At 35.8% G+C, this 22450-nt stretch overlaps 2 protein-coding genes across 11 annotated transcripts in view; one reads left to right on the forward strand and one right to left on the reverse strand.

The window, feature by feature from the left end:
• Window positions 1–22450, forward strand: part of LOC127522650 (guanine nucleotide exchange factor DBS-like) — a 67348-nt gene that overhangs the window by 22727 nt on the left and 22171 nt on the right. For all 10 annotated transcript variants that reach the window (XM_051912811.1, XM_051912813.1, XM_051912812.1 and 7 more), the window contains exons 12-18: window positions 618–795; window positions 1101–1204; window positions 2310–2398; window positions 16059–16125; window positions 17092–17207; window positions 19942–20011; window positions 20103–20195. In XM_051912811.1, the coding sequence (XP_051768771.1) occupies window positions 618–795; window positions 1101–1204; window positions 2310–2398; window positions 16059–16125; window positions 17092–17207; window positions 19942–20011; window positions 20103–20195 (717 nt within the window). The remainder of the gene's footprint in view (window positions 1–617; window positions 796–1100; window positions 1205–2309; window positions 2399–16058; window positions 16126–17091; window positions 17208–19941; window positions 20012–20102; window positions 20196–22450) is intronic.
• Window positions 8859–15457, reverse strand: b3gnt5a (UDP-GlcNAc:betaGal beta-1,3-N-acetylglucosaminyltransferase 5a). The gene is made up of 2 exons (XM_051912832.1): window positions 15291–15457; window positions 8859–11575 (listed from the first exon to the last, which is right to left on the reverse strand). Exon 2 carries the CDS (start codon window positions 11309–11311, stop codon window positions 10160–10162), a length of 1152 nt encoding a protein of 383 aa, XP_051768792.1. The 5' UTR covers window positions 11312–11575; window positions 15291–15457; the 3' UTR covers window positions 8859–10159.

A 22450-nucleotide genomic window follows, 5' to 3' on the forward strand; every position in this document is an offset into this window, starting at 1 on the left:
TTACTTTATGTTATTGCTGCTAACATGGTGTGATATGTCATGTGTTGTTGTTCCTCTGAGGTTTTATTTTCCAAATTTTAAGACCCGCCAAGCACTAGATGATTTTTTAATATGTCCTGATACAGAAAACCATGGAATTCAATAGAGTGTCCTAACTTTTTCACATGACTGTATATATATATGTACGTGTTTGATTACAGATTACGTGTAACAAGCTGCGCCTGTGTCAACACGCACCTGATGAGCATCAGCTCTACTTATCTGTGACCTAACGCTAATTTGCACTGCTCTTGGTAGATTGCGTTGGTCATTATGTAAATGATGTGACTGCGTCTTTGTTCTTTAATTTGCGCGTCAACAGTAGATATCACGCGCAAAACTTGCCACTCCCATCGGCGCATTTGTGGAATTGCGTTTTCACGCTAATTTGCCCCGTTTAGTAAACCTGGTCCTAAAACTGTTTATACAGTTTTAAACTACATTTTGATTTTTATATTTTAAATTAGGTTTCAGACTTCTGGAGCTCACTGTAGCTTTAATGATTCCATTCATCTGCTCCTGATTAATAAGTGAAATAAACCTTTTATCTCTTAAATCTTTAATCTTTTCCTATGCAGAGCAAAACCCAAACTGCACTTAAAAGGCTGGATGACGTTCAAGAGATGTTTGAGAAAAGACATGCAAGTCTGAAAAAGCTGTCTGCAAAGCAAGCAAGGCCGGTGCAACCTGTTGCACCTCGACCAGAATCATCACCAAAACGCACTTCGCCTAAAATCCCGCATTCTACTCCACCTGGTGAGTTTAAAAGAAACCAGGTGTATGTTGACAGACTACACCACCAGCGGTTAGTGGTATTTGTTTTTCTTACCACACTTTTTTTCCCTTCTTTTTTCTCCAGAAGTGTGTTCTCATTTCAGGTTGATAAACTTTCAGTTTGAGTGCAGTTTTGTTAAATGTTAAATGTACCAGTGCTCATATTTATGCAAATATACTGATGTTTCTGACAGGAAAACATTAAAGTTATGCTTTGTATCCTGAATTATTTAAGTGGAAAATATGAAGGTTTTCCAGCTTGTTTAATTCTGTTCCAAACTCTACAGCATCAAATCGCAAAGCTGCAGATAACTCCTGCGCCAATAAGCAGCCCAGTGACGCAGAGCTGGCAAAAAGGAAAAATATTCGCAAAGCCAAAGGTGGCATCAAGGTACATCAGTCTTTCTCAGCCACAAGGTCATGTCTGAAATAAATGAAAGTTTTTAAAAACATCTAAAAGTTGTATAAAAAACGTTTTAGCCTGGGATTAGTTCTGGTTACATATTGTTTCTATAGTCTGTTTTAGACATTCTACTAACTTTAAGTAACTTTTCAACTACATGTCAACTAGCTGTTATAGAGTATTAGTAGAGTTAGGGTAAGGGTTTGTAGAATAAGTTGACATGTAGTTGCAAAATTACTTATAGATAGTAGCAGTGTTACTGTAAAAAAAATTCCGCTGTGCTGTGGTTTCCAGAACTGACAACTGTGGTTTCCAGAATAATTCTGTAAAAAAAAAAAAATACAGTAAAAATGTAAACATATTTACAAAAAATTTAGCATTTTAAAAATGTAATTAACAAAAACCAGTAAATGCATCAGCCCTTTTCTGCTGAATTAGCAAGGCCAAGTTGCTACTAAAATCTGTTTTGTACTTTTAACGTACACTGACAGTGCTAAAGAGAGAAGCCGCACGATGAATCAAAAGCCGCTTTTCCACCGTCGGGCCGAACGGTTCTTAGAATGATAAGGAACGGTTCCAGTTGTGTCTCCACCTGAGCCTGGTTCAGCACGGCACGATTACAACCCGTTCTGGGCCCGGAATTCTCTGAATCGTGCTGGTAGTTGCGTTACCAAGGCAATGACAGACCTTGGCCATTATCAGCCCCACAGTGAAAAATGAAACCATAACCATACTAGCTGCCCCGGATCAGCACGGAATGGAACGGTTACGCAATGAGAACCGTTCGGCCCAATGGTGGAAAAGAAGATCAGAAGTAGCTTTTCCACAAATTGAGTAATACAATGCAAAACTAATGCAATAAACAATAATGTAACAACATAAGATGTAACATAAAACCCCAATGTACTGTACATAACTGATAAGAAAAACCTAAGAAGAAACATAATTATTAAAATTAAAAACCATTAAAATGTGTCACACAGAGATTTGTGGGAATGTCAGTTTGTGGTTTTCAACTACATGTCAACTACTTCTTCCTTTTAAAAATTGATCTTTAACATGCAGTTTTCTGTCTTTCTGTGGTTTCTCACAGATTGAAGTCATGCATGAAGGAGGCCAAGGGGGGTCGAGTCATGTTCTCATAAACAATGAAACTGAAGAGTCGCTTTCAAACAGACGCAGGTAAGAATATGTCTTTTGAGAAAGAGCGTCTCACACTACACAAGAGATTTCCAGGCAAAATCACAAAAAGGTGTGGAGCGGTGTCAGAAATTATCTTTATGAAAAGGACAACACTGTATTTACCTACTGGAATTGATTTTCAGGGACTTCATTTTATAGCTAGATTAAAATGTGTCATTTTTGAAATAAAAAATGGCAGAATCTTTTTTTCTGGCTAATGATAATTTCACAGCTATCATGTTATGTACAATTCAATTACACATAATTAAATAATATTTTCCCATATTTCATGTATTACTGTACAACTTTTTCGAAATTACAACTTGATTGAAAACGATGCACAATAAAAAAATATCCTGTTCCCAAGTAATATTTACCTTTATTTGGCTTTATTTTCTTTACAAGGTCTTCATTGACACTGTTGTCTCCTTAGTAACCATGTAGACTAATGTTTGAACACTTTTGACATCACTTTTGACATAAACGTGCCTATAGATGACACATTCAACAACACTTATATTTCTGACAATGGCCTATTGTGTTTTAATTGGTCTAAATCTTTTTAAATTAGAAACTACACCACCAAAGCAGTGATTCACATACTAACGGTTTCTGTTGACACACAGATTAACTAGTTTGTCAACTACTATCTTATATCTCAGTGGTTTTTTTTTCTCACCGCTCTGCATTGTTCAAACCTGCCGTTGCTGGGTCTCATGATTGTTTTCAAACACTGATATTCCTCACGATGTGCTTGACGTGGTCTCTTTTGTAATTTGCACTACCATGACTACAGTTTCTAATTTCACAACAGATTAAATTTAGAATTTTTATATTGCTTTTAGGCTTGCTGCTTCTTCTGCTTTTTACTTTTTTTATTTTGACACTTACACCAACTTTTTTAGTGTGTTGTTGGTGAATTTGTTTATTTGTACCATCCTTTTTGAGTTGTGAAAACTCAAAAAGAACAGTGCAGTGCATTTTCGTCTTGTAAAAGTGTGAGGACACACAAACAGGTTTATTAATTAATTAATTAATTAAGTTATTTTTAAAAGAAAAATGGCAACATACTCTTTCATGTGCATACTGATGTCTTTAAAATCAACATGAGTCTTCTTGAGAAGCTATTGTGGCAGTAGCCTATTTCTGTTCTGGTAAGTAAGAGATAGATCAGGGGTACACTATGTAACTTTTGGTGCTCTAGCAGTTAATAAACAAAACTGCATGTGTCTTGCATAAGGACATTGTAGCCTGAGCTACTTCTCTCTGCTTATGTATATGACGAGTCACGCAGGTACTGGGCTGCTCCGCAGCGGTTGTTGTCCCGTCCAATCTAAAATAGTCAGATTATAAACACTTATTATAGGCATACCGTAGTAATTCAGGGTAAGTACGGTGACTGAGAGAGCTCAGTGCCCTACAACTGAAGAAAACAAATGCAAATAGAAAAAACACCAGCAAATTAAGAAAATATCTTCATCAGTTGGACAACGCTTGTCCTATAAATACTCACAATGCAACCAAATACAGAAACGGACTACAAATACTCACAAAGCAATCAAATATAGAAATGTGCTGCAAAACTCACAACGCAATCAAATACAAAAATGCACTGCAAATACTCAACGTAACTGAATACAGAAACGTGCTGCTAATACTCACAACACAACCAAATGCAGAAATGTGCTGCAAATACTCACAACGCAACCAAATACAGAAACATGCAGCAAATACAATGCAACCAAATACAGAAATGTGTTGCAAATACTCACAATGCAACTAAATACAGAAACGTACTATAAATACAATGCAACCAAATACAGAAATGTGCTGCAAGTACTCACAATGCAATCAAATACAGAAACATGCTACAAATACAACGCAACCAAATACAGAAATGTGCTGCAAATACTCACAATGCAACCAAATACAGAAACATGATGCAAATACTCACAATGCAACTGAATACAGAAACGTGCTGCTAATACTCACAACATAACCAAATACAGAAATGTGCTGCAAATACTCACAATGCAATCAAATACAGAAACGTGCTACAAATACAACGCAACCAAATACAGAAATGTGCTGCAAATACTCACAACGCAACCAAATACAGAAACATGATGCAAATACTCACAATGCAACCAAATACAGAAACGTGCTACAAATACAATGGAACCAAATACAGAAATGTGCTGCAAAGACTCACTACGCAACCAAATACAGAAACATGCTGCAAATACTCACAATGCAACCAAATACAGAAACGTGCTACAAATACAATGGAACCAAATACAGAAATGTGCTACAAATACAATGCAACCAAATACAGAAATGTGCTGCAAATACTCACAATGCAACTAAATACATAAACGTACTACAAATACAACGCAACCAAATACAGAAATGTGCTGCAAATACTCACAATGCAACCAAATACAGAAACGTGCTACAAATACAATGCAACCAAATACAGAAACGTGCTGCAAATACTCACAATGCAACTAAATACATAAACGTACTACAAATACAACGCAACCAAATACAGAAATGTGCTGCAAATACTCACAATGCAATCAAATACAGAAACGTGCTACAAATACAACACAACCAAATACAGAAATGTGCTGCAAATACTCACAATGCAACTAAATACAGAAACGTACTACAAATATAATGCAACCAAATACAGAAATGTGCTGCAAATACTCACAATGCAACCAAATACAGAAACATGATGCAAATACTCACAATGCAACTGAATACAGAAACGTGCTGCTAATATTCACAACATAACCAAATACAGAAATGTGCTGCAAATACTCACAATGCAATCAAATACAGAAACATGCTACAAATACAATGCAACCAAATACAGAAATGTGCTGCAAATACTCACAACGCAACCAAATACAGAAACATGCTGCAAATACTCACAATGCAACCAAATACAGAAAAGTGCTACAAATACAATGGAACCAAATACAGAAACGTGCTACAAATACAGTGCAACTAAATACAGAAATGTGCTGCAAATACTCACAATGCAACTAAATACATAAACGTACTACAAATACAACGCAACCAAATACAGAAATGTGCTGCAAATACTCACAATGCAATCAAATACAGAAACGTGCTACAAATACAACACAACCAAATACAGAAAAGTGCTGCAAATACTCACAATGCAGCCAAATACAGAAACGTGCTACAAATACAATGGAACCAAATACAGAAACGTGCTACAAGTACAATGCAACCAAATACAGAAATGTGCTGCAAATACTCACAATGCAACTAAATACAGAAACATGCTGCAAATACTCACAATGCAACCAAATACAGAAACATGCTGCAAATACTCACAATGCAACCAAATACAGAAACGTGCTATAAATACAATGGAACCAAATACAGAAACGTGCTACAAGTACAATGCAACCAAATACAGAAATGTGCTGCAAATACTCACAATGCAATTGAATACAGAAACGTGCTGCTAATACTCACAACATAACCAAATACAGAAATGTGCTGCAAATACTCACAATGCAATCAAATACAGATATGTACTACAAATACAACACAATCAAATACAGAAATGTGCTGCAAATACTCACAACGCAACCAAATACAGAAATGTGCTGCAAATGCTCACAATGCAAAAAATTAAGAAACATGCTACAAATACAACACAACCAAATACAGAAATGTGCTGCAAATACTTACAATGCACCCAAATACAGAAATGCACTGCAAAAACATGCTGCAAATACTCACAACGCAACCAAATGCGCTTCTTATCTATTCTAAGTATGCTTAGAGTACATATCTCACCCACCCATATATCTGCTCATCAGTAAGGGTGTAAGCAACTCAAATACTGTGATGAAGCATGTAGCACTGTCTGATCACTTCTTTTGACAAGTCAGCATTTCCTATCACTGAAACCAGATATGCAGTCAAAAAGGTGATGATACACAAGGCAAATTTTTGAGCAATGTTGCTGAGCGATGTTGCTTGGGCACTTTCCCATTGAGAATTGGCAACAAATTTCAATCCGGATACTTTAGATCAAAATTTGTTGCCCATTCTCAATGGGAAAGTGTCAAAGCAACATCGCTTGCCAACATTGCCTGGCAACATTGCTCAAAAAGCTGCCCTGTGTATCATCACCTTAACATTCTCTTCATAAATGCTATATCCATGACATCAAGTCAACATCCAACATCTGTTGATGTTGATATTCATTACCAGGGTAGATTATGAGTTTCCAATGGACTTCTTATTGGCCTTCCCAAAAAACTATTAGACATTTGTAGCTCATACAAATTGCTGCTGCCAGGCTCTTGACCAAAACCAGAAAAACTCAACATCACCATTTCTTAGGTCATTATACTGGCTTCCGGTTTTATTGAGGCTTAATTTTAAAGTACTTTTAATTGTATACAAATCCCGTAATGGCCCTAAATACATGGCAGATATGTTGGTAGAATACAAACCAAATAGTGCTCTCAGATTGCAAGGGTCAAGCCAGTTAATAACACCTAGGGTAAATGTTCATCAATGTTGTACATTTAAAGGAGTTCCTTTAGTCCCATAGTATGTATTTGCATACAAATGTGTTTGCATGCAAATAGATTGAACAAAGAAGAAATTACTTGTTACTGACTTTAGTACAGTTGATTCTCATTGAGCTAAGCAACATACAAAATAGTCTTTAAGAGTCTTTAAGACTCAACATACAAAATAGTCTTTAAGAGTCTTTAAGACTCAACATACAAAACAGTCTTTAAGAGTCTTTAAGACTCAACATACAAAATAGTCTTTATATACTCTTCAACAGTGGCGTGCACAGACCTCCGCGAGAGCAGGGGCGCAATCGCGTTCCCGGGGGGGAGAAATGGAAACGCGGGGGCACCGCGATGCAACCGCAAAGGGCACTTTCACTTTCGCGATCAAATGAGGCGTGAGATCTTCCCCCACATTGGACACTTTTAAATCTAGCCTAAAGACTCATTTATTTTCTTTAGCTTATGATGTTGCCTGAATTATATAAGGGGTTTTTGAGTGGTTTATGGCCTATCTTGCATGCTTTATATTTTATCTTATGTATTCGTTTATTATCTTTTATCTTTTGTGTAAAATTGTACAGCACTTTGGTACAACACACGTTGTTTTTAAATGTGCTTGAAAGTAATTTGAAAGTAACTTTCTCTCCCTATTCCAACCACATCTCTTCCCTGATGATGTGTTTTCAGTGCGAGGGTAGTAAAACCTGCAAAAATTGCATAAAATAGCAAACCACAAGAAACAACTTTTTTTTATTATTTTTTTTTTATCACAACTGTAAAACAGTCCCAGTTAATGCACCAAAAATTATTAATCAAGTCTCAACACAAATGTATTGACTCTTTCCCCATCATTGCCAGAATTTTCACTGTCATATAGTAGGGGGCGCAATTACGCATCTTCTGAAAAAATACAGAATCTCCGGGTCTAAAAAAAAAAAGTGAAGAAGCAGAAACAAGCAATAGAAACAATGGGTATAAATAAATTATAAAAAAAAAAAAAGAAAAAGAAAAAGAAAGAAACAATAGGTGTGTTCGACATCGGCTGCGGCTGGATGTAACCGATTGGCGAGAGTAACCGCTTGCAGTCGGGGAGGAGCTGAAAACTGAGACGTGAAGTCGGACACTTTCTGTGAGTGACGCTCATGCTGTGTTTGCATACTTTATCACAGCTGAAGTGAAATAAATGCAATATTTGTCAAATACAGACATTTTCATTTTATACTTTATGCACTGCTTAATACAGCGTCTGTTTGTACAAGAATAAAGTTCAACAAGCCTCTATAGGCTACTACTATTAATGAAGTGGGGTCTACATGTTTTTATTAGTTTTATTTTGATAAACATGACGCAATATAATATCGCGACTACATGAAAAGAGGTTTTACTCTAAAAAAAAAAATGCAGATATGTGAGCATTAGTGGAACTGAAGGTGTCAGAATAAACACAAAACACACATGATCGTTGTCATGCGGTAGATTCGGCCAATCGTGGAACAGCTGTGTCGTCATCAGCCTGAGTCCTCCGTCTACTCTCAAATCGCTCTCACGGTACTTAGATGCTATAAGTCACAGTCATGTGGTCGGCACTGTCTCAAGTCGGACAAAATTTCTAACCGGCATGCATTGCTTTACGCCGATCGGTCTGCGCAGCACTGCATGAATTCGAACAAGCCTTCTGCTTACACATATGTAAGCTAATGCTATCATCAAACAGCATATAAATCAAAATTACCTAGCATTACTGAATGAAATGTCGAACCCAGGAAGAACTATAGGACTGTGCAAGCATTGGGGGTGTTGATGGACTCGATCTACTCGATATATATAATGTGCAGGTAGAGACAGAAATGTCGAAGAGAGTCAAACTGCTTTAAAAATGATTGAAATGAACACTTTAATTGATTTTTATTTCAGAATTATAGTGGGGAAATAAAAACATGGCAATCTACATTTATGGCATTATTTTTTGCAAAGACTGAAGCATATTGAAGCAACATAACTCATTCTTCTTGTAGCAACATTTTACTGTAATTCTTATTCTCCGTGGAGATTCTCCTTATATTCTGTAATACAGTAATTTCACATTTACAGTGTCAAGAATTGTTGTGCATGTGATGAGATTTGAGGGTAAATTTATCATCATAATAATGTCAATATGCAATAACTCTTAATAAGTTTTGCTTTATTGAAGCAAAATATAACTTGTTAAAAGTCTCTTTTACCAGTAGCACCATTTTTATCATCTGTTCTATCATCAAAATGCCCTCTTGCTGTTTGAAAGCTTTAAGCAGAAGCATATGACAATTTCAACATCGAAGATATGAAATGATTCCATAAAAGAAATCAAGACATTAGTTATTAGTTTTCTAATAACATGCCACAGTGAAACATCTTATCTCTCAGTATCTTATAAAGTTTTACTTCGTTATGATGGTGCAATACATAGAAACTGAAAATAACATTGTTAAAACTGAAATTGAGATCTCACAAAAACATGTCCAAGCCTATTTCACCCTACAAAAAAAAAAAAAAAGGGAAATGGCTATTATAGGACCATAAATATATTTTCTTTGCCTTTTGAAATTATTTTCATTATGATAAACAGAAATTATTAATTTTATTAAATATTAATATTGGTTTTAATAATATTAATTAATTTAATATTATTATTCATTTCATATATATATATATGTAATTCTTATGTTATTTTTCATAACTATAACTGAAAATTAAAAATACTGCATTTTTTAAAAAGCATACAGTAAAATGACTAACATTTTTTTTTAAATTGAAATATAAATACTATTTAAATATTATATCATAATTTATCTCACATTACAAAGGCGAGGAAAATTTTTTTTTTAACTATGATAATTGGTGGGGAAAATCTTAATGGTTTTAAAACCATTTAACTCTATTTATTTTTAGTTTTTATTTATTAATTCTTTTTTTTTTTTAAGTGAAATATGACCTTGACATGTTATGTGAGATTCAAGCCATGAGTTTGTTTGTTACATTGTACAAAAAAACAATAAAAATAAATAAAAAAGCAGGTGCTAAACAAAAGCTTACAACATACAGCTTTTACCTTTATTAGGTCACAATATTTAACATTTAAAGCAAAAGTAAACAACAACAAAAAAATCAAATACTGCTCGGACTTCACAGAGCTCACAGTGCATTATGTAAATGCGGCCATGCATGAATACGTGCTTGTAAAGTACGGCTTACAAAGCAGCGTCATTTTCACAGCTGTACAATACAGTTTCCCCACCAATCCAGACGAAATACGTTCTACCTGTGGGGCGGTCGCAACCTTCCACAGATACCTGATATCTTCCTCGTGTCCATGAGAGGTGATCATTTTTTCATAGATGCACGGGTGATAGGGCGTTTTCCCCTCCCCCGAGAAGTAAACATGTTCCTGAGGCGAGACTCCCGCTGCAATGGCACAGATACCCATGAAGACATCATCAATATGCATAGAGGCGTTAAGAGACAGCATGGCCTGATAGATTTTGGCTGCTACGTCGCCAGAGACCACATACCCAGCCCCAGCGGTGTAATCTGGGTAGGATGACCACTGGTACATGTCAAAGGACATGTAGTACTTGCTGTCCCTCCGGCGAATGGGAGGCGCCCCCCTGTGCACATGGCCGACCCAGAGGTTGCGCACATCCTGTCTTCTGAGGTCCTGAAGGTAGTGCACCAGATTGGGTAAGTGAATGAAGACATCGTCATCCGCAGTCATGAGGAAGTGGGCATGGGCACAGTTCTCATGCGTCCAGCGGAACTGAAGCAACAGTTTCACAGTAAGGTTGTGGAATGTGTCAAGGAAGTCCTGCTGAATCAGGTCACCGTGGTTCATGTGCTCCCTGTGCAATTGCTTCTGCAATTCTTTCTGCAGAAACTTATTAGTGGATACAGCAGGGTGAGCTCCCATAGCAAACACTACCTTCACGGTAACACCCAGCTTGTGATTTATGTAGGACTCGTTGCCCCAGGTGGAGCGAATGGCCTGCCGTCTTTTGAAGTTTGCTGGAGAGGACTTCACAAAGAGTAGTAGCAGCACGTCTTTGTCTTTACAAATGTCCTTGTTGTTTAGCAAATATGGGAAATTTCCAAACCTAGCGGCTTCCTCTGGGCTGACGCTGAGGCTCTTGTTGATAAAGTCATAGCTGTTGATCAGGTAGCGGTAGGAGTATGACTTCACGTGGCTCACAACATGGTGGTCCACCTGGTCCCAGCAAACCATGAGGATTGACATCACACAGCACATTGAGACAAGCTGTAGAAAATGCCATTTTTTCACCCTTCTGCAATTCATGAACATTCTGCTAAGCTGCGCACACCTTCAAACCCTCTCTCTTGTCAAGTCCAATAATGCAAACCCGATTTACTGCTCTCTGTGATTTTCCAGCAATGAGTTTGCCTGAGTTCCATTGTAGTCATCTCAGTGCCAACCAGAAGCATTAACCCAAAACATTTTCCTTTTAGTGTCTTTTTTCTTGCACTTCTTTTTACAAAAACTTTCAGTCCTTATTTGTTTTCGAAGTGAAGACAATCTGCTGTATTTCATTGATGCCACATTTGTGTTCTGTAAAAAAAAAAGAAGAATGATTATTTCAAAAGTCTATATGCAGGGATTGCATATAATCATTATTTAAGCTGCATAAACCTTTATTGTAGCGATTTATGTAGATAACTTTATTGAATTGACTCTTGATTGTCTGCATAGAATTTGCATAGATGATTTGGCATGTTTTAATTGATTAATAATAATAATAATAATAATATGTAAATAGTTCATTAATAATAAATTAATATATACATATTTTATATTCCATTTAAATTACTATATATACTATATATATTTTTATGTTTTTGAAAGAAGTCTCTTATTCTCACCAAGGCTGCATTTATTTGGTCAAAAATACACTAAAACCAGTAATATTATTAAATATTATTAAAATGTATAATATAATATAATATAATATATTGTCAAAACTGTGATGAATGTATTTTTTCAGGTTTCTTTGATAAATAGAAAGCACAAAAGAACAGCATTTATTTGAAATAGAAATATTTGGTAACACTTTATAATAACTGCACACTATGAAGCATCAGTTAAGCATTAGTAAACAGTCAATTCATCATTTATAAAGAATTAATAGACATTAATAAGCAGTTTATAAATACACCTATAAATGCTTTGTTCTTGATTTATAAGCATATCTATAATGTGTTTAATAATTGTATTTTCATACTTTGTTAATGATCAATTTAGCATTTCTAAATTAAGTATTACATTATTTACAAACCAGTTATTTAGGAGTTGTCAGTGGTTCATAAGATCAGTTATAAAGTGTAAGTAAATGATTAATAAACTATTTAAACATACACTTATACATCTTATTATTTAGACATATAGTAATAGTTACTCAGTGTGTTAATAAATGCTTTATTAATACATATTCCTACTGTAATTCATGATTAATTCAGGCAGTTATAAAATATTTAGAAGTGGTCAGTTAACTATTGTTGTGAGCTCATCTAAAGTGAGGACTATTCATGCCTCATAAAGCTTTACAAAGAAGATTTAAAGGCTCAGTGATCTTCTGCACTGCTGTTCTCTAATGTTTTAAAGTTAGTACTGAGGTAGTTTTGACACTGTGAAATATTTTATTACATTATTAATGTTTTATAAAAACATTATTTGTTGTATTTTGGCACTCCTGTAATCCAGTGTTGGCACTGGTAAAATTTTATTCAGCAATGTTTACACTTTACAGAAATGTATTTTTATATCAGACTGCAAAAGCTTAGTTTCATTTTACTGCACAGTTATGTTTTCTGGAGGAGTACAGGGATTTTTACTTTCTGTGAAATTGCAGAGGTTTACCTTTAATTTTATATCTAGTTACCCATCGTAAAGTTTCATTTTTTTCCTTGAAATAAATATTTCTATGTTCTGTATCCTTTAAATCTTCTTTGTAAAGCTTTATGAGGCATGAATAGTCCTCACTTTAGATGAGCTCACAACAATAGTTAACTGACAACTACTAAATGTTTTATAACTACCCGAATTAATCATAAATTACAGTAGGAATATGCATTAATAAAGCATTAACACACTGAGTAACTATTACTATATGTCTAAATAATAAGATGCATAAATTTAAATTGTTTATTATTCATTTACTTACACTTCCTAAATGATCTTATGAACCACTGACAACTCCTAAATAACTGGTTTGTAAATAATGTAATACTTAATTTAGAAATTATAAATTGATCATTAATAAAGTATGAAAATACATTTATTAAACACATTATAGATATGCTTATAAATCAAGAACAAAGCATTTATAGGTGTATTTATAACTGCTTACTAATGTCTATTAATGCTTTATAAATGATGAGCTAACTATTTACTAATGCTTAACTAATGCTTCATAGCATGAGTTATTCTAAAGTGTTCCCAAATATTTTTCAGTAATGTAAGTCTTTTCTGTGCCTTTTGATCAATTTAATACATCCTAGCTGAATAAAATTATTGTACTGAATAACCCCATACATTTAAACGCTGTGTGTGTGTGTGTGTGTGTATATATATACATATATATATATATATATATATATATAATATACAGTCAAACCAAAATGTATTCAGACACCTTGAACATTTCATTCATTAATACAGTTTATTCACTACAGTTTAAAAAAATGGTAATAAAATATGACAAGAGTTAAACTGTGTCAGAAAAAATTACTCTTAATTATGTCAGATAACACTTGGCAAAACATGGTCAGGTCAAAGTGTCTGAATAGTTTTTGGTTCCAAATTTTTATCAATTTTACTGGTAGTCCACTGTATGAAGACTTTTTTGGGTATAATATGTCACAGTTTACTTTATTTTGCTATCCTCGCTTACATAAATGAACTATAGTGTCCTGCACCCACTTGTAAAAATATATAAAAAATGTCTAAATAATTTTTGGTTTGACTGTGTGTGTGTGTATATATATATATGTGTATGTATATATATATATATATATATATATATATATATATATATATATATATATATATTACTGTTGCGATACATGTTTAGCCAATTTTTTTTTGGCAGCCACCTACTCAAGCCACGGTATTTGCTTTCAAAACAACATTCCTCTCTAACAAATGCTGCCTGTTTCCACCATTTGTTCAGCAAGAGCTGATTCAAAAACTTGAACATGTGAGGGGACTTGCCGAATCGATCTTGTGATTGAAAGCAATCGTCAACTCAGCGCAACCTTAAATAAAAGAAGGCTTTAAACCACCGAACACGCTGATCTGCTGAGTGCTGTACAAAACATTCACAACCACGAAAAGATCATTACAGCAGCAAATCTACTCAGAGGCACGACAACAATGAAGGTCATATCACACACCCAAAACTCCCGAGTGCCAGGATCATTTGTCAGACTAGATTACCGGCTTACACCAGCTGGGCTGTGCATTTATTTAGTTTCGCAAATAGTCTACATGACCGTCTATTCCATTTTTTCTTCATTTTTTCCCCAAACTTGCCTAAGAATGAAACACATCAGCTCTTTGTGCGTAATCAATGATTACAGCAGTACAGTTATACAATAAAAAGAATTATTCATGGAGATTTCAACACATTTCTGATTCACCACCTTCACATTCAATCATTTCAACACTGATTTGTGCTTTTTGTACATGCTCTTTGTACATGCTTTTTGTACATGCTCTTTGTGCTTTTTGTACATGCTCTTTGTACATAAAAAGTAGCTGCATTTAATTTTCATAACCTGTTCAACTTGTCTATTTAATATGTAAATTTTTAATCAGTATTTACTTATCTTAAAAAGTTCTGCCCACTTTATCTCAGTGATTACTAAGTAATTACTGTAGAAAATAAAACATTAGCATTACTTGAATTTTTTTTATAGATTAAATGTCATTAATATAATCAAGATACTCCCAAAGAGACTCTTTGGAAAAACACCCCAAGCTAAACTTAATTATAGTACCTCAGATAATCATGTGATTGACAGCATATTTAAAAGACTAAAATGATTTCCCTAGAAAAAAGGCTTGGCACTCTTTCGTTTTTCCGTCTATCAAATGAAATACTCAAACCTAACAGTTACAGTGTAAATTTAGCACAAGATCTCTAACGCTTGACATACCAATGGAAAGACATTTTGTACTTTGCTTCCAGAAGTTAAATCTCTTGGGTGTTTTCTGCAAGAACTCTGAGCAGAAACCCTGTAATGAACTTAAAATATAAACGACTTACCATTGAGACAGTGGCCCATCCATGATGTAGTAAAACATGCAAAAGTCTTTGTTTTAAAGCCCAGGACTTCAGTTGTATTGTTACAGCAAGATTGAAAGCAGAAGTGTGTACCTACAAGAGGAGTTTGCATTTGAGCGGGAGTGTTTTCTGATGTGTGGGAGGGGACAAGTACATCCCTCTTTTTAAACATTGGCCAACTTTATCATATGAACAAACTGTGAAAAGGGAGACTTCTTTGACTGGAACATGAAATTTGGGTCATCTGATTCACATAAGCAAGGCTGCACCTCAGCACAATAAATGCAATTCATCAGCCATGGTCTGAGTTAGAGGAGAACTACACAAAATAAGATAAAATAAAATCTGATACCTTGAGGGTCTTGGAAGTGTTGGAGGTGGAGGTGGTATATCATCTAGCATTTTAGGGGAAGTTAACAAAATGTGTTGACATTGAGAGTATAGACACGGTTAGTTACTGAATTTCACCAACAAACTAGTGTCGACTCTTGACACAAAGACGGAAACTGAGCTGCCCTTTTGTTTGTTAGCATGTCAATGCCCCAAATTTGCAAAATGCCAAATAGTTTAAGTGGAACAGCCATCATCAGATATTTTTAGCTTATTTTCTGTTATTAAAAAAATATTTTACCAACCTTAATTAACGTTATGGCTTTCTGAGAGTGTTGTTCTGAAGCATCCATCAAAAAACACCAATGTGCTGACCTTTATATGACCAAATACTGATGGATTTTTCATCTTTCTCAACAGCCACATAATGAATGAATTGATTGAGACGGAGAGGCTGTACGTGGAAGAGCTGCAGAGCATCATAGAGGTACATACATGCATGTGAAAATAAGAAAGGAAACAGTAAATGATCATGTTGTTTTCTAGCACATCAAAAATACATAAACTACCATTCAAAAGTTTAGGGTCAGTATATTATTTATTTATAGAGAAATTAACACTTTTATTCAGAAAGAATGCATAAAATTGATCAAAAGTGACATTAAAGGCATTTACATTGTTACAAAAGTTTTCTATTTCAAATAAATGCTGTTTTTTAAACTTTCATAAAAAATTCCTGAAAAAAAGATTCACGGTTTCCACAAAAATATTAAGCAGCACAACTGTTTTCAACATTGATAATAATTAGAACTGTTTCTTGAGATCCAAATCAGCAAATTGAATGATGTCTGAAGGATCATGTAACACTGACTGGAGTAATGGTGATGACAATTCAGCTTTAGCTACTATCGCATGAATACATTTTTCCATTTCAATATATTATAATCAGTGCTGTCATATCGATTAATCGCAATTAATCGCATCTAACATAAAGCTTGTTTACATAATATACGTGTATATATTATTACATTTATATATATGTGTGTGTCTGTGTGTGTATATATACATACACCCACACACACACACACATAAATAACTTGAGAGGTATAAATTACTTAAGAGGCCTTATCAATCACTTTATTTTTTTAGGTTGTTTTAATTACTCAATATCTCACACAGACCTGTTATAAATCACTTAAAATTATGTAGTTTTTTTGTAAATAATAAATGACTCAATCTCTCACAGATCTCATACAAATCACTAAAAATAATTTGAGTCCTAGTACTTGTGATTTGTCAGAATAATAAGAAAACATTTGCTAAGAGCACAAGTGTTCAAATACTGTAAATGTTGTATGTGAAAGCAAGTTAAATCAGTTTAAAATTTGTTGTGAAGTGCTGAAATGTGTGACAACTGTTGTGGTTGTGTTTATTTTTGTGTCTGTGGCTACAGGGATATGCAGCTGCACTGGATGACCCCGAGCTGATCTACCTGATCCCACCGTCTTTGGAAAACAAGAAGGAAGTACTCTTTGGCAATCTGCCAGAAATCTACGAATTTCACCAGAAGTAAGGAAACTGATTTTCTGACCCATGCTGGAATATCCATCTTAAGGAAATGATATTTGATTTTAACCTGTCAGAACAAGTCATGTTGCTTGTCCAAGATAATCTGCCAGCTTGAACATGAAACCAGCCGCCATGTTCCAAAACACATCTAAACAGCTTGAGCTGGAATTTCCAGCACCCCTTTCCTTTTGTCAAACCCTCCCCCAATGTGCTCCCACATTCCTGGAATGACTCTTAGGACAACTGGTTAGGTTAGTTTCTTTTCTTGAGGTTAAACTCCACACCCATTCAAGGAATTAGTTTTAACCACACTTTTTTGTATGTAATGAGTAAAAGAGAACAACAAAGTGTCTGGGTTGGGGGTAGGGGCTTGGATTGTATTGTAAAGTCATTGTTGCTAATAATCTATAGGGGTTACCAGGTCCGTTGTTCTGCTGGCCTCACGCTAGCGATTATTCTTCTAGAGTTCATTGTCTCCTACATGGCATTGAGTTACAGCGAAGACCAGGGATGACAATAACACCCCCCCAAGCTGTGTTGTGTGCCTCTCCATATGCCGTTTCCCAGCACCTGTTTCTACTGCGTCAATCAGGTGGAAATAAACATGGCACAGCATTGCCCATCATAGCTGTAGCCTTGGTTTTGTGCTTTTACAGTCACTGAAACACAACCTGTCATCATGTTAGTAATGAAAAGTCAGACTTCTCCAAAGGCTTTTGTCTTTGTTGTTGATATTGGATGTTCTGTATTGATTTGTTTTTACAGGGATGAAACGCATATAGGTTTTGCTTAAATAATCATACAAAGAACGACAGAGGGATAGTTCACCCAAAAATGAAAATTCTGTCAATATTTATTCATCCCAGTGTCATTCCTCACCTTTCTGAAAATGAATGGTGACCAAAAATGAGACTTTATGATTATATTATATTATATTTTATATTACAAAATTATAAACGCAACACTTTTGTTTTTGCTCCCATTTTTCATGAGATGAACTCAAAGATCTAAGACTTTTTCTATGTACACAAAAGGCCTATTTCTCTCAAATATTGTTCACAAATCTGTCTAAATCTGTGTTAGTGAGCACTTCTCCTTTGCTGAGATAATCCATCCACCTCACAGGTGTGGCATATCAAGATGCTGATTAGACAGCATGATTATTACACAGGTGTGCCTTAGGCTGGCCACAATAAAAGGCCACTCTAAAATGTGCAGTTTTACTGTATTGGGGGGGTCCCCCCAATACAGTAGAACTGTAATATGACACATCTCCTTCGCATAGAGTTGATCAGGTTGTTGATTGTGGCCTGTGGAATGTTGGTCTATTCCTCTTCAATGGCTGTGCGAAGTTGCTGGATATTGGCAGGAACTGGAACACGCTGTTGTATACGCCGATCCAGAGCATCCCAAACATGCTCAATGGGTGACATGTCCGGTGAGCATGCTGGCCATGCAAGAACTGGGATGTTTTCAGCTTCAAGGAATTGTGTACAGATCCTTGCAACATGGGGCCGTGCATTATCATGCTGCAACATGAGGTGATGGTCGTGGATGAATGGCACAACGATGGGCCTCAGGATCTCGTCACGGTATCTCCGTGCATTCAAAATGCCATCAATAAAATGCACCTGTGTTCGTTGTCCATAACATATGCCTGCCCATACCATAACCCCACCACCACCATGGGCCACTCGATCCACAACGTTGACATCAGCAAACCCCTCACCCACACAACGACATACACGCTGTCTGCCATCTGCCCTGTACAGTGAAAACCGGGATTCATCCGTGAAGAGAACACCTCTCCAAAGTGCCAGACGCCATCGAATGTGAGCATTTGCCCACTCAAGTCGGTTACGACGAAGAACTGCAGTCAGGTCGAGACCCCGATGAGGACGACGAGCATGCAGATGAGCTTCCCTGAGACAGTTTCTGACAGTTTGTGCAGAAATTCTTTGGTTATGCAAACCGATTGTTGCAGCAGCTGGACGTGGAGGTGATGCTGGACGTGGAGGTCCTGGGCCGGTGTGGTTACACGTGGTCTGTGTTTGTGAGGCCGGGTGGATGTACTGCCAAATTCTCTGAAACGCCTTTGGAGACGGCTTATGGTAGAGAAATGAACATTCAATTCACGGACAACAGCTCTGGTGGACATTCCTGCAGTCAACATGCCAATTGCACACTCCCTCAAAACTTGCGACATCGGTGGCATTGTGCTGTGTGATAAAACTGCACATTTTAGAGTGGCCTTTTATTGTGGCCAGCCTAAGGCACACCTGTGCAATAATCATGCTGTCTAATCAGCATCTTGATATGCCACACCTGTGAGGTGGATGGATTATCTCGGCAAAGGAGAAATGCTCACTAACACAGATTTAGACAGATTTGAGAACAATATTTGAGAGAAATAGGCCTTTTGTGTACATAGAAAAAGTCTTAGATCTTTGAGTTCAGCTCATGAAAAATGGGGGCAAAAACAAAAGTGTTGTGTTGTATAATTTTGTTCTGTGTATATTATATTATATCTACTTTTATGGTGCTTCTTTGTGAGTTTTGCAGCAGTGAGAACTTTCTGCCTTCATTGCTTTTCATTGAAAGAAAAAGCCTAATGCATTTAGAAAAACATGGAGTGTTCTTTTTCTACGCAGTTTCCCTGCCAGCTGACCGCTCAATTCCATTAGCTTCTTTATTTTGTTTCTGTCCTCATTTTTTCCATCTATTGTTTTGACAGGACATTTCTTAGAGAGCTGGAAAATTCTGCAGAAAAGCCAGAGTTGGTAGGAGTATGCTTTTTAAAGCGGGTGAGTGACATCATGGAAATGTGGTTTGAGAAACAGTACAACTACAGTATGTGAAATGGGATCCTAACACTTGTCTTTTGCTGTCTTACAGAAGGAAGAGTTACAGATTTATGAGAAATATTGTCAGAATAAGCCACGCTCTGAGGCTCTGTGGCGGCAGTGTGGGGACAGTATGTTCTTTCAGGTGATGCCTATATATACATTATTCAAAAGTTTGGATTTGGAAAGATTTTCCCCAAAAATTATAGTTGTACAATGTGTGAGTGAAGTCAGTAAAGGCCTATTCACACCAAGAACGATTACTATAAAGATAATTATAATGTCAAAGATATTTTTGAGTCCACACCAATGAACAATAACGGTCTGTTCATTCTAAGCTCACGCGCTGCGGTGTGTCCAACATGTTTTTGCTGTTCTTGTTTCATTTACGCGGCTTTAACCAGCAGATGTCCTCAGCATGCTATATTTCAAGTGAATAGCTAGTGTAAACGGTCTAATCTAAGGCTCTGTCCACACGAACATGGGCAGGGGCGGATCTAGAAAATTATTTATAGGGTGGCAAAGGGGTGGCATGAGGTCAATGAGGGGTGGCAACACCAAAGCAAGCGCCCATGCATAGTTTTTGAAGATTTATGGCCTGACATACACAATTGTGTTCACAAATATTGCATTACCACAAAGTAATCATCCATACTGTTTAAAATTAAAAATAAAGATTTCAACAAGATTTCAATATCCATCATGGCACCAAGTCAAGACACAATATGAGTCTTAACTTGTATCACTAAAGGAGATGAGCAGTTTTATTAATATTACATAGGCTACTTCGATGGTATAAATCACGTTTAATAGGCCTGTCACAATAATCAGTATATCGGCTTATCGCACAATACATGACCTCAATCATTTTTGGTGACGCAATATATCGTCCATTATGTTTACATGATAATGAATGTCACCAATATTTTGCCGATCATGCTGTCATCTGCAGTTCCTACACAGAGCAGTCATTGACAGGTGAAAAAAAGGCATTATTTGAGGCGTTATAGTGTTTTGCTGACAACTACAGACAGTTTGAAAGAACAAGTGCAAATGTTCTCCACTTCAAAGCCACAATCTACTGTTCTGGTGCAAATATATATGTCACAATGCACACTAACAGCAGTTGAGAGTGCAGAGTTCATTTTCAAAGAGAATGCATTTTTTGCATTCCACTGCAGTTTTTCAATTGTATTTTCTATGTAAACAGACACGTTTGACCGTTATGCTCGCATCTTTTGCAGCATCACATGCTGCATCATAATCATGTGGTGCTTAAGTTAAAAGAAGTTAAACTTTTAAAAAAAGCAAGCCTCTAGAAAATAATTTTAGCAGCAGATATGGCCTTGAGACATCTGTGCCTTTGTTCATACTGACATCTGACTGCTAAGTAGGGTTTGTGTTTTCAGCAAATTTCATTTTTTTTTTTTTTTAACTTGTTACTTTGCAAATTTTTAGAAAATATTTACCATTTATTAAAGTTTTTTATTTTGGATATTACATTTTTTGATCCTTCATTTCCATGATCTAAATAATTAAATGGTTGTTGTTTTTTGAAAGTGTCTAGGCCTACTTGATTTATTACGCTGTTATATTATGATTATATATTCAGTGGCATAAAACGGTCTTGAAATGACAATAATATCGTTTATCGCAATTATTTCTGGAACAATATATCGAACAACAAAAAGTAGTTATTGTATCAGGCCTATATTTTAGTGTAAGTTAAAGAGCAAAAAAAACTTTTGAATTTCCACAGTTTGCAAACAATTTTTGAGTTTCTGTTATTAAAGGATTAGTTCACTTTCAAATGAAAATTAGCCCAAGCTTTACTCACCCTCAAGCCATTCTAGGTGTATATGACTTCCTTCTTTCTGATGAACACAATCAGAGTTATATTAATAAATATCCCAACGCATCCAAGCTTTATAATGGCAGTGAACAGGGGTCACGAGTATGAGCTGAAGAAAGTGTTTCCATATTCATATACCACCTTCTGTATTCAACTTACGAAGAAAGTGTAAAACTCTTGCAGTTCAAAACACTTACGCTACGTCCTACGCCTTCCCTATTCAACTTACGGAAAAAGTGTAACTGACGCAACGTCAGTTTACACTTTCTTCGTAACTTGAATATGGAAGGCAGTCTAGCGGAAGCTAGATATTTTACTTCATAACTTGTTAAATATGGATTTTTTTTTTTTTTTTTACACAAACGCATCACTTTGCTTCAGAAGGCCTTTATTAACCCCCCAGAGCTGTGTGGAATATGTTTATGATGGATGGATTTTTCTGCCACCCCGTGTCACCCCGGTAGATCCGCCCCTGAACACGGGTATTTTCAAAACCGCAGCTTTTTCTATGCGGTTTGGCCGTTAGTCCACACACGCAAACGCAGTAA

This window comes from Ctenopharyngodon idella, chromosome 11, assembly GCF_019924925.1.
Source record: "Ctenopharyngodon idella isolate HZGC_01 chromosome 11, HZGC01, whole genome shotgun sequence".
NCBI classification, from domain to species: Eukaryota; Metazoa; Chordata; class Actinopteri; order Cypriniformes; family Xenocyprididae; genus Ctenopharyngodon; species Ctenopharyngodon idella.